This window comes from Podarcis filfolensis (genome assembly GCF_964270895.1).
Source record: "Podarcis filfolensis genome assembly, chromosome: 9".
NCBI classification, from domain to species: Eukaryota; Metazoa; Chordata; class Lepidosauria; order Squamata; family Lacertidae; genus Podarcis; species Podarcis filfolensis.
Window position 1 is genome coordinate 48,404,109 of NC_139610.1, and position 12,739 is coordinate 48,416,847.

General features: G+C 41.6%; 1 protein-coding gene across 1 annotated transcript in view; it reads right to left on the minus strand.

Moving 5' to 3' along the window:
- Window positions 1-1,131: 1,131 nt before the first annotated feature.
- LOC310742747 (uncharacterized protein) overlaps window positions 1,132-12,739 on the minus strand; it is a gene marked incomplete at its 3' end in the record, with an annotated part of 114,864 nt that continues 103,256 nt past the window's right edge. Inside the window, exon 5 of the mRNA XM_083572164.1 lies at window positions 1,132-1,222. Within this exon, the coding sequence (XP_083428290.1) occupies window positions 1,132-1,222 (91 nt within the window). The remainder of the gene's footprint in view (window positions 1,223-12,739) is intronic.

A 12,739-nucleotide genomic window follows, 5' to 3' on the forward strand; every position in this document is an offset into this window, starting at 1 on the left:
ATGCATATGATACTCTCTTCCACATAGGATTTTCATTGTCTATTGGATTTAGGATCATAGCAAACTGCATTATACTGAGTAAGACCATTGGTCTGTCTAGTATTGTCTATATATTGACTGGCAACAACTCTTCGGGAATTCAGAAACTGATCTCTCCCAGCCCTACCTAGGGATGTTGAGGATTGAAACTAGAACCTTTGGCATGCAAACCAGATGCTCCAACACTGAGCTGTGCCCCCCAATTTATGTGGGCTGTAGGGTAACATCATCAACGGCCCTGCTGTGAATGGCCCTGCTTGGGGTTTCAGGATAAAAGTTTCAACGTTAGTAACTCAAAAGTATCCATTCCAGACCTGCCAAAATACAGTGGACTATACTTCAAATCAATGTCAACATGGAGAAGTTCCACATAAAGGTCTAAGAGGAATGTGATCTCATCACATTCCAGTGGTGGTCCGTATTTCAAGGAATTCAGGGTACTTAAGTTAACTTGGAAAAGGTCATTGAGGAGCTGTAAAGCCAAGTTTTCCTCTTTGGTGGCTTCACTGCTTCCCATGCCAGCATGTGCTTGCATAATTCAAGGGGGATTCTGGGAAGAGAAAACATGTGGTGGCAACCAGGCAAATAAGGAAGAACCACCACTGTAACAGTAGGTAACATTGTTTTTACACAGTTTAAAAAGGGTATTTCAAATTCTTTCCCCTAAACTATTTGTTACATTTCTTGCTGCCATGCTGAAAACCACTGAGATGGTGGTCCCATTTTGCCATCTGGGAACACCCATGGATTGGTTGAATTGGGGAGGCAATTTTCGACTCATCCTCGATTGAAGCTTGCTGTTTAGCAACCACTGCTGCTCCTGTAGAGGAGTTTAGAGTCTTCTGTAAAATAGAAACTGGGCAGATTTTAGAAATAGTACTTCCAGGCATGGTTTATGGTCCTACCCCACTGAAGTTTCATCCCAAGGTGCCATCTTGGAAGCAGTCTCTAATGGAGAGGGTGTTCTGATGCTATCCCCAGCCAAGGGGCACGTCATATCCTGTTTACAGACCTATATAGGGGCCCCCATTTCACATATATTCTCAAGATAGTAAAAGTGAAGTAATGTGCATATGAATAGGTTTTTTTTAATCATTGCTTTTCTGGCAGGTAACTGGTGAATGTTGCGGTGTTTGATTCCTTTGGGTTGGAGGAGGGAGCGCAGGGAGCACCCAGAAGCATTCTATTACAGAAAACAAGGAAGAGGCAACATTAAAAACTCATTGCAGATGCTCAAACAAAAGCCCCGAGGGGTTGAAGCTGCTCTTTCACATACAAATCATGGCAAATAATTGAACGGAGTGCAGTTTGTATTTCATAAGCACTGAGGTCTTGGAAAATCTTCATATACAAAATGATAACAGCTGCTGTGCATTATGCATGGCGTACTGCTGCTCTGTAGTTGTGCTACAAAAATTGGTTTCTTGCTGCTGCAAAGCAAGAGTATTAGTTTACAAAAAAGGACAAAATAAAGAAATTCATAAAGGGGCTGTTGATTATGTTAATAGACCTTAGCTAGAACAGAGAACATCCAGTATCGGGGGGGGGGGGATGAATATTCAGTGGGTCAACATGCATTCTGTTCTTCTAAACTGGTGTGCAACAACTCTTTCCATGCACAAACTCTTTCATGTAGCACTCTAGAAGGAATGGGAAATCTGTGACCCACAGAGGTTACTTGACTCCAGCTCCCATCAGCCCCAGCCATAATGGGCAATGGTCAAGGATGATGGGAGCCCAAAGTCTAACAACATCTGTATTCTTATTGTAATCTGTGGAAACAGTTATCACTTTTGTGTACCTTTCCAGATTGCATAGGGTCAGTCTACCAAGAAAGCTGTATGGAGCTTATGTATAGGGTCAACTGGCATAGATCTTTGATGTTAAAGGCTTTACATGTGGCTGCAGAAAATGTATGAGGCTAAGCTTGACTGTGTGCTCTGCCCCACATTTCTCCTCAATGCTCAACCCTGCATTTTTCAGAATCAAGTACCGGTATGTAGTTTGTTCAGGAATGGGTAAGGTGGTCAGGAAGAGTTAGAGTGGATGTGTACATTTGAGGAAGGCTGAGGATGGATTCACATTTGCAATGCTTCCATTTCACAATACTGGTAAAAACACTCTTATGCTTTCCTCTTGCACAATGCTACTTCCACCAATTAATCTTATGCCAGCTTTTCACCATGCATCTTAAATGATGTTGGTGTTTACTGGGGCTGATGTTCAGCAACATCTGGAGGGTGAAAGGTTCCCCACATCTGCACTAGACTATCCTGATTTGAATCAGTGTGAGTACTTTAAAATAAACAAATTAGAGATATCAGTTGGGTTTCTCAACTGTTACAACTCAGCCAAACATCTTCATCCCTGGCTGAATTATGGCTTTAATCCCAAGGAAATTAGTCTATGCAAAGTTTCAAGACAAAAATTAATTGGCAGTTCTTAACCTTCTGCATGTACAATAAATAAACACATGGGGTGTGCAGCTGTTCCAGATGTTTGTTTATACTCTCTGGAAGAAATGGCCTTGGAGCATTACATAAACATTGGCAAGGATTTTAATGTTCATATAAAAGAAGGGACTGTGTACTGTAAGATCATTTTTAAATAATGCATCTACTGCTTTTAAAAATTTAGCTAGTGAATAGTTATGATACAGCCCATAGCTCTCCCTTCCTTTCATAATTAGAACTGCAGGAGTTACTTGGAGCCACATGTGAGACCAAGTGAAACTCACTTTAGCTGGAATTTCATTAGAGTCCTGAAATTTAATTCTGGATTGAAAACCAACTTTGAATGATCCTGAGCCAAGTTATGGCTTAGGGTGAAATCCACAAGAAACTTAATTATTCTGGCTCATTGTTGTCCAGCAAAGCGGGGGAGGGATACTCGTGCCAGTACATTTTCCTTTATGGCTAATTCTGCCTTTGGCTCTGTGGTCACAGAGACAGGATGGGCTCTTCAGAATGGCAGAGGAGAGGAGTATTCAAGTCCGGTGACTAAGAACCATTGGTGTTCAATATCCCACTTCCCCTTGGCACAAGCTTCATAGGCCCGCATTGTAAGCTAGAAAGGAGGAGAATAGTTGGAACAAATGCTGAGTGACCAGGAAGGTAAAAAAGGGACCCCTGACCATTAGGTCCAGTTGTGACCGACTCTGGGGTTGCGGCGCTCATCTCGCTTTATTGGCCAAGGGAGCCAGCGTACAGCTTCTGGGTCATGTGGCCAGCGTGACTAAGCTGCTTCTGGCGAACCATAGCAGCGCACAGAAACGCCGTTTACCTTCCAGCTGGAGCGGTACCTATTTATCTACTTGCACTTTGACGTGCTTTCGCACTGCTAGGTTGGCAGGAGCAGGGACCGAGCAATGGGAGCTCACCCCGTGACGGGGATTCGAACCGCCAACCTTCTGATCGGCAAGTCCTAGGCTCTGTGGTTTAACCCACAGTGGCACCCACGTCCCTGACCAGGAAGGTAGATTGTCTCTTTTTGGAGATACGAACAAACACACATACACACTTACTTCAAGTGAACCTCCTTTTATTTAGAATAGCACCATCCCAATGACCAGCATAAGCAGTAAAATGAATACCACCTCTCATCATCCTAGTATTATGGCACAGCTATGCAACTGTAAAGGCAGGTGATGGTATTTGTCTACTTTTTTCATGGCGTATCCCACAACTGTCTGGAAAAACTGGGACATCTCAATTTTCCCTGCAAGAGAACGGTGGCCATTTGGGTTGCTCTGATTTTACAGTGAAAAATGCACTTGGGGGGAGGGTCGTATTCTTTCATGTTGCCCCCAAATGCCCATTTTTGAGTGCCATGCCCCCGGTGTGAAAATGGTCTCTCTGCGCTCATGATATAAAACTGAAATATGGCATGCAGGAAGATGGCGTCCCAGATTTTGGCTTCAAAGTGTTCAGCTAAAGACATTGTTTCTAAACATGGTCCATTCTATATTCGTAATGTATTTTTGTCGGTGTTTGTCCTTTGATGCTATGGCCTGGCGGCTACGCAAATAAAGTCTATTCATTCATTCATGAACAACTAGTGGGTCAAATGATATTTGCGTGCAGCACCCTAAAATTCATGTGGTGCCACCACTACCCGATTCTGTCATGATTCTTGACTGCATCTTGCACATCATTCAAGCAAAAACTGCCAGTGATTACATCTTAAATGTGATGTTAAACATCTGAAGCCTTGTTGGTGGTGCTGACACCAAGGGCTGCCCCATGACAGGGCCTTTTCCGTGGTGGTTCCCTGGTTGTGGAATGCCATCCCTAGGTGAGGTGCACCTGTCTGCATCATTATTAACTTTCAGGAGAGGTTTGGAAACATTCCTGTTTGCCCAGCCATTTGATGACTGGAGAATACTCATCTTGCCAACCGAAAGATCACTGAATGAAATAATGTTTTTAACTGAAGTTGGTTTTTTATATTTCTAAGTGTGTTTTTTTAATGCTTTTGCTTTGTTTTACTTTTTAAAATGTTTGCTTGTTTGCTGCTCAGGAAGAAGGGCAGAGGATATAAATGCAATTAAAGAAAAGTACAGTGGTACCTCAGGTTAAGAACTGAATTCGTTCTGGAGGTCCGTTCTTAACCTGAAACTGTTCTTAACCTGAGGTACCACTTTAGCTAATGGGGCCTCCCACTGCCGCTGCACGATTTCTGTTCTCATCCTGAAGCAAAGTTCTTAACCCAATGTACTATTTCTGGGTTAGCGGGGTCTGTAACCTGAAGCGTCTGTAACCCGAGGTACTACTGTACATGAAGCACACCTCTCTCCTACACTTGCCAGTGCAAGAAAAAAGGATTAATTCAATGGTGTTTCTTCTTCAATATTTTTTAAATTATGATTACTTTTTACTGGGTGGTTTTGTGTTACAAAGCAAACAGATAAACAGGGAATGGTACATCTAATGTCTCTATTTTCTATTTATAGTCTTTTTCACAGTTTGTTTACATCTGATGAGAGACATTTTTGGCATAGACATATTGCAGTTGGGGAACAGAGATGGGGATTTTTTTTATTATTATTCTATTGCCTATTCTTAGTGTAGGGGGTGTTGTGTCAGCATCACATGAGTAGGTGCTTTGTTTGTGTATTTATTTATTTTTATTGATGTTGCAAGAGGTTAGGGGTTCCCGAGCTTGGTTGGTTGCGGTGTGGCTTATTTGTGTGAGGTTTCTTCTTCCATATTGTCAGGCAAGTGATCTAGGATGTTGACAGTACTGTACTCCTGTATTACAATCACATTTGTCACACCCTTTCCAGCTACTGTTCATTGGAGTGTTCATTGGGGAAACACATTAGTAAAAGCCTGAATGACAGGATGAACAAAAAGTGCCAGCATGCAGTGCTGACTCTCCAAAAGGTAAACACAAGTGCCACCTAGTGGAAGACACATCCTTCTTTTTGAGAGAACTGAAAAGCTACGGCAATGGACAATTGTGTAGAAATGCCAAACACTGGAAAGCAAACCTCCAGAAACAGGCTCTACTTAATTTTGATTATTATTCTTTAGCTTCATTTTTTGCATAGTGTCAAGGACTGGTTGAATGCAGAGGCATGGTGGGAAGAACCGGCTAGGGAAACCCCAAGAGAAGAAAGCTCAGAGCCTGGGAAGTGGTGGTGGGACAGCAATGAGTGGTCAGAGGGAAGATGGAGAGAAGACTGAGAAGAGCAGGTGTCAGAAGCTTAAGAGGTAACAGGGTTCAGGTAGCAGGGACAGTCTATGGCAGAGAGCTGTCCAGAATCAGAATCAGGAGATGAGGAAGGCCAAGAAGCAAAGAGGAATCTGGATGGTGAAGGAACCAGGGTGTCTCCCCATCTTGCTGCGACAAGAACGAGGAGAGGCATGAAGAGAGAGCAGAAGTTAGCTTCCTGCAGGCACAGTCTCAGATTGCTGGGGAAGCAGCTACATGAATAATTCTTGTTCAGCAGGTTATCATGTTCTTTGTACAGAGGGTGTGCCACAGTAGTGCAGAAAGTCAGCAAACCAACACAATGTGATATTTTCTGAAGCTCAAGCCCATCTGGAAGTCATGCTCTTTGATGTGGTAGCACTTTCTCCTGGCCTCAAATGTATGAGGACTGTAGGGTGATTGGTTAGGGAAAGGAGCTCCAGGCATGTTCCAAGGAACCGTTCTCAGCATGCTTATGTCACTGGTCACAGGACTGCCTCTGCCAGCCTTCTTGCCTCAGAATCTTTGGCTGGATTGAGAAAGACTCAGATCAAGAAGATTCCCATGTGATCATAAAAATCTCTAAGTAGCTCCCATCATCCTCAGACGCTGAGGGTGACTCCTCTGCAGCCTCTTCTGCAGGAACATGTGACTGAAAAATAGTTTGTTGTTGTTTAGTCATTTAGTCGTGTCCGACTCTTCGTGACCCCATGGACCAGAGCATGCCAGGCACACCTGTCTTCCACTGCCTCCCGCAGTTTAGTCAAACTCATGCAGGTAGCTTCGAGAACACTATCCAACCATCTCATCCTCTGTCGTCCCCTTCTCCTTGTGCCCTCCATCTTTCCCAACATCAGTGTCTTTTCCAGGGAGTCTTCTCTTCTCATGAGGTGGCCAAATTATTGGAGCCTCAGCTTCACGATCTGTCCTTCCAGTGAGCACTCAGGGCTGATTTCCTTCAGAATGGATAGGTTTGATCTTCTTGCAGTCCATGGGATTCTCCAGAGTCTCCTCCAGCACCATAATTCAAAAGCATCAATTCTTCGGCGATCAGCCTTCTTTATGGTTCAGCTCTCACTTCCATACATCACTACTGGGAAAACCATAGCTTTAACTATACGGACCTTTGTTGGCAAGGTGATGTCTCTGCTTTTTAAGATGGTGCTTTAAAGATGGGTGCTTTAAAGATGGCCCTGCCAGCCTTCTGAAACCCTTAACTGATTCTTGTCCTTGGCTGACATGCCTTCCTTAACTCAGTCAGCAGGGCAAACTGGGAGCTGCCTTGCCTTGCCATGCCCTAATCATTTCAATTTCACTTGTAGGGCTCCAGCAAAGCATGACAGTGTTGAAACTTTCTAGGGTGAAACTCTGCTGAACTTTGGTTCAAATCAAGCCAAGTCGGTTCATTTCAGTGAGTTCTTTCAACATGATGCTACACTGAACAATGATGATAATACTCTGAAACATCAGTATTCCCCCCCCCCCGTTATGAGCTGCCCAATTGACACGGGTGGCGCTGTGGTCTAAACCACTGAGCCTCTTGGGCTTGCTGATCAGAAGGTCGGCGGTTCGAATCCCCACGACGGGGTGAGCTCCCGTTGCTCAGTCCCTGCTCCTGCCAACCTAGCAGTTTGAAAGCACGTCAAAGTGCAAGTAGATAAATAGGTACTGCTCCGGTGGGAAGGTAAACAGCGTTTCTGTGCACTGCTCTAGTTCGCCAGAAGTGGCTTAGTCATGCTGGCCACATGACCCAGAAGCTGTACGCCGGCTCCCTCGGCCAATAAAGCGAGATGAGCGCCGCAACCCCAGAGTTGGCCACAACTGGACCTAGTGGTCAGGGGTGCCTTTACCTTTACTAATATTGGAAATAATCTATAGAAATCCCCACTGAAATCTGGTTAAGTAATATTTGGAATGTAGTTCTATGGGAATACCTAACTCACCACAGAAGGGTAATTAAAGGCACTTGAAGGATAGATATTTTGGTGTGACTTGGGTTCCTTCCTTTTCCTTTATTAACGAGACAAAAATACTTTTATTCCACCCTCAACACAAGAATCTCTGTGGATATTTGAACTGATAATACATAAATAAACATATTGCTTATGTACTGTGTACTGCATATGAAACTTAATAAGAATGTACTACTGGATAAGTAACTGTAGTTATGCTGTTCTTGAATTAACATGAAAAACAATAATAAAATTGGGGGGGGCACATCTAGGTCTTTGTTTCTTTTTCCTGCAGAAATGATAGTAATAAATTAATTCAAAGTTAACACCACAGTTCTGGTGATGTGGTATTTTGACTACTTTAATATTGCAACTTCCTGGAAAAACCCACAACCCTTTCCTATGAATCTGATGAAGATTGTTGGATTTTTGCACTTCAGTTTTTCTGAAGACCAATCCAATTGCATTGAGACAACTACTGTACTTTTCCGTGTATAACACGCCCCCATGTATAAGACACCCCCTATTTTTCAGGACTAAAATGTAAGGAAATGGGGGGAGATGGCTCAGAATTGTTGAGCTTTTTGGGGGAGGGATTGCCCAGAGCTTTTTAAGGGGGTATTGCAGCTTTTTTAGGGGGGATTGAGCTTTTATAGGGAGGATTGCAGAAAACCGCTCAAACACACACGGCGAAAAATCCACCTGTCTCCTGTCCCTTTGCTGGCAGAAGCTGCCAATCACCCACCCAATTGCCGCAGCGTCAACCAATCAAAACCAGCCCTTTACGTAGCAACCAATAACATGCCCAATAGCTGCTGCCAGCTGCAGCAGCAACCAATCAAACATCCACCCTATGCATTACCCATGTATAAGACTCCTACTTTTTAGTATGATTATTAAATAAAAAAACCAGTCTTATACACAGAAAAGTACAGTATACCCAAATTGTTATAGTATCTGAAGTTTATTATATAGATTTTTCTTTGTTACGGGGAAATAGCACTGATTACTTAAGAACAAAACACACTGTATGGTATTTATTTCACTGTAGTTATACTCATGAATGCTCAGTATGTGATTCATTAGTTCATTGTTCCACTAGATGGCACAAAAGTCCTATCTTTTTTAGCTTTTCCCAGAGGATATTCTAGAAGTTAGCAGCTATTTTAACAAATTAACCTGGAGGACAGACACTGATCCTTTTTAGAGGCAGTAAAAAGCTAAAGTAGCTTATTTTTCTGCCGTTCATGGCAAGATGTGCATATCCACCGAAACAAATATAGAAACAAACATAGGAACATTTGAAGTACCTAACAGGATAGATATAAGTATCCATGAATTTAACCAAAGACAGTTGTTCCACAGGTCTCTTTTTTTTCTAAAGTAGTCAAAGCATTTATAATGTGCAGCTTTCAAAGAGAAGATGTTTCAGTCACATGGGATGTAGAGAGATTAGTGATGAGAGAGGGATTTTATTTGGTTTGAACTGAAAGGTGAATCTACCCAATTCACACGTTCCAAAGCAATCTGAGAACCAAAATGCAGCCATTCTTTGAAATTTGCACTTCTCTGAATTTTGCCATGCTGTTTTCCAGCCAAGTGACATGTGCTGGGATAAAGTGCATATTAATGTATGTATTAGTGAAACAAACATACAAAGATGTGTTCTATTAGAGAAAACTGTTTTGCAAAAATAAGCGCTAGTTGACAAAATTGCCTACAAACATGTGCATTTCACTATAAATGGTGGTGGGTTTCCAAAAGGGCTTCTTTCAAAAAATTGCTAACCAATGTAGAAATGTGGAGACCTGAAATTATGACTGGAAAAAATGAGAAATGGAGAAAACCCAAAATTGACAGATCCGCCCATCCGTAGAAGAGATGGAGAGGCGCATGAAATAATTTTATGTTTTATTTCAGTGACTTAGCTTGATTGCTGCTTTTGGAAGTGAGGAACCCAAATTTCAAATATCTGTAGTAATGGCATTTACCAGGTAGCTTTCAGTCATAATTCCTCAAGTCCATATCACAAATTCAAACTTTAAGTCAGACACACCAAGACCAAGAGCCACGAGGTCTCTCTGATCAGATTTTTTAAGGTGGCTTACAGATAAGAACAAGAATCACTAAAAACATAGAAAAATCAAATATATGTAAAACAAAAAAGCAACAAAAGCCAGTAATGAACACAAGACATTCAAGTTCATTAGGTTCCCATTTTAATTTGAACCTATTGAATCCACACTTCTCCAACTTTTGCAGTGTAGTTCTCCATCATAAAAGCATGTCTGTTAGTGACAATGACACTCAAAAATGCATTTCATTGTAGCAAATTGCCTGCAAAAAATGCGTACATTGTGATGTTTTCGTGTGTGTGTGTGTGCGTGTATGAAAAGATAAATAGAGAGAGAGAAATGGGGTAGACTGAAGATTGAAAAATAAGAAACTGAACAAAACTGAAACTGAACGATTCGTTCATCTCTAGTCAATGATGTGTGTGTGTGTGTGTGTTTAATATTAAACAAATTAATCAGAGGGGCTGCAGAAGTGTTCTTTACAACCCTCTGCTCATTTCACCCTCCACTCCTTACATACAAGCACAAACATTCCCACACTGCAGCCTGGACATCTACTCACCTTCCTGCCAAGTTGGGGCTCTGCCTGCCTCGGGGCATAGCTTGGAGAGTAGGACGTGTGTGAAACAGACGCCCAAAATATTATCTTTGAGGAGACAACTAGATGTTCTGACACTACTAGTTTTTGGCAGAAAATAATATATTTAATTCATCCTTCTGTTTATTTTTTTAAGTTGTTTTTTTTTAACCTGTGTTGTTTTGGCAGTTAAGAATCTGACAGCCTTAAAACCAGAGATTAAAAGAAAGGGTTGGGTATGCTTTTGTTGAGGGCGAACTGTCAACTGTGGAACGTCTTCCTGACATTATAAAGTTTCAATATTGCCTTGAGATATTTAATGGGAAGCAATCCATAAATGGAAATAAGCACACAGGATTGCAGGCAGAAGATGGCCTGTTGGAGTTCAACGTCTTCCATGTTAGAAAGATAATGTTTTGGATCCATAGAAACACGAGCAAGAGGAAAATAGTTGGTGGTGATATGCTCCAAAAACATGTTCAAGAAAGATTTGATGCAGGGCTGTAAAAGGGTTAGGATTTCCAAAAGTTTTCCCATGAGCAGAAGGTACGTTTGATCTAACCCATTAACTTCATTAAAATTCCAGTGGAGATCTTCAGAAATCCTGAATGGGCATTTCAAGAAATTGTCTTAGGAGTTACAGAATTGCATTGGTGAAGTAAAATTTTCTTTCTTGTAGATCAAGTTTTGGAACTAAACAAACTATCTGCTAGTTGTATCTTAATCAAAGCTGCTTTGATGATAAAATAGTTTATTTGATCTTCAAGCATCCTTCTAGTGAACTTCTTGAGCACACAATGCAGATTTCTCAAAAACGTTTCAGCCTTTTAAATTTTATTAGTCATACCCCTGCTTTATGACTTAGCTCCGACAACCCAATTTCCTTCATTTCCCACTCATTGTACTATTGCCTTAGTGATGCCACATGATCCTAACTTCTTCTTAAATTGATGTTGATTTTCTTCTTGTATACAATCATTAACTGTAGCATTTGTACTCCTCCCCCCTGTAACAATCAGATTACCAATAAACTGAAATCTTAAAGACAGCGGAGAGTAAATTCTGTAATTTTTAAAAATTGATAATGCCCTGGCATCTTTCCATTCTGCAACAGGTGACTATTGGGGGTCTCTTCTACCAAAGCAAGCTTAGACTGGTTATTATTCCGCATTTTCTCTAGCTGCTGGTGTACAACTGAATTACAGCAAAGAAATAGTGAAGTCTAAGCTGATTAACAGCCCAGTAATAAGAATCTAGCTTTTTTCAGTTGCCTTGAGTAGAAGTAAACCCTTCATCTCAACTGGGTTATGAATTTGACTGTTAGGTATTAGAAATAAAATAAACCAGTTGCTGCAATGTTTATATCTGTCAGTCACACTATTAATAATTTGAATGAATACCTTACATTTGCAAAAAACAATGGTGTCATTCCTGCTAAGGGTCAGTGGGAGTTTTGCTGCTAACGTGACACAAGAGTAAGGAGTAAATTCAGTTTTTACCTCTCAGGCACTGACATGAAACATGCTCCTTATAAGGATGGTATTCTTCTGGCCACTTATATGTCACAGGATGTTATTTTCATAGAGCTGGTAGTAGCAAGTGTTAACGTAAATCCCATAATTGACAGGTTAGTGGTTTGTGGAGGCAGTGACTTCCCCAGAGGGGATTTCTTGATTAATTGTGATGGCAGATTTAAGGCAGACTGGTTGCCAGTGGGAGGCAGCTGATTACACAGTGTCTAATTACAGACTTTCCACTTTCCAGGGCAATGTAGTGTCATGCATAAACCTGCCAAAATTCTTTCAAGACAGGAAATGCAGGGGAAGCTAGGCTGACCAAAAAGAAAGACACTGCTAGCAAGGCAAATCTTTGATGGATCATGTATAAATAAGAAGCAGGGACAGTGGGAGACAGTGAGCTCATTGACGACATTGGGAGGCAGTCCGTGCAGTTGGGGTAGAACCAAAAACACCAAAGGTCAAAATCTAAGATATACTTCAGCTATGGGTAAGTCCCTTTCTCTCCCTAATTCAGATTGATTTCTGCACCTGAAAAACAGGAATATGGGGCAATTCTCAAATGCTGTTAACATAAAAAAATACATGCCAATGCTCATACTGTATAGTACAAAAAATTGGGATCTGCAACAAATTGTCAGTGTGGTGTGTTCCTGTCTATTGCTGCAGTTGGTCAGCCTGACCCTACATAAGACTTGATTCCATTTCCTTATCTGCCATATTTTCCATTTTCCCTCCCCACAGCCAATCAGCTCCTTGGTCAGTCCTCATTGGGTTCTTTTGGAGTTCTTCCTACTCTGGTTTTATTTCATTTCAAAACTGCAATGCTACAATCCTTGTTGTTGCCCCAAACCTCCTGATAACCCCCTCTTGTGCATGTGTAAG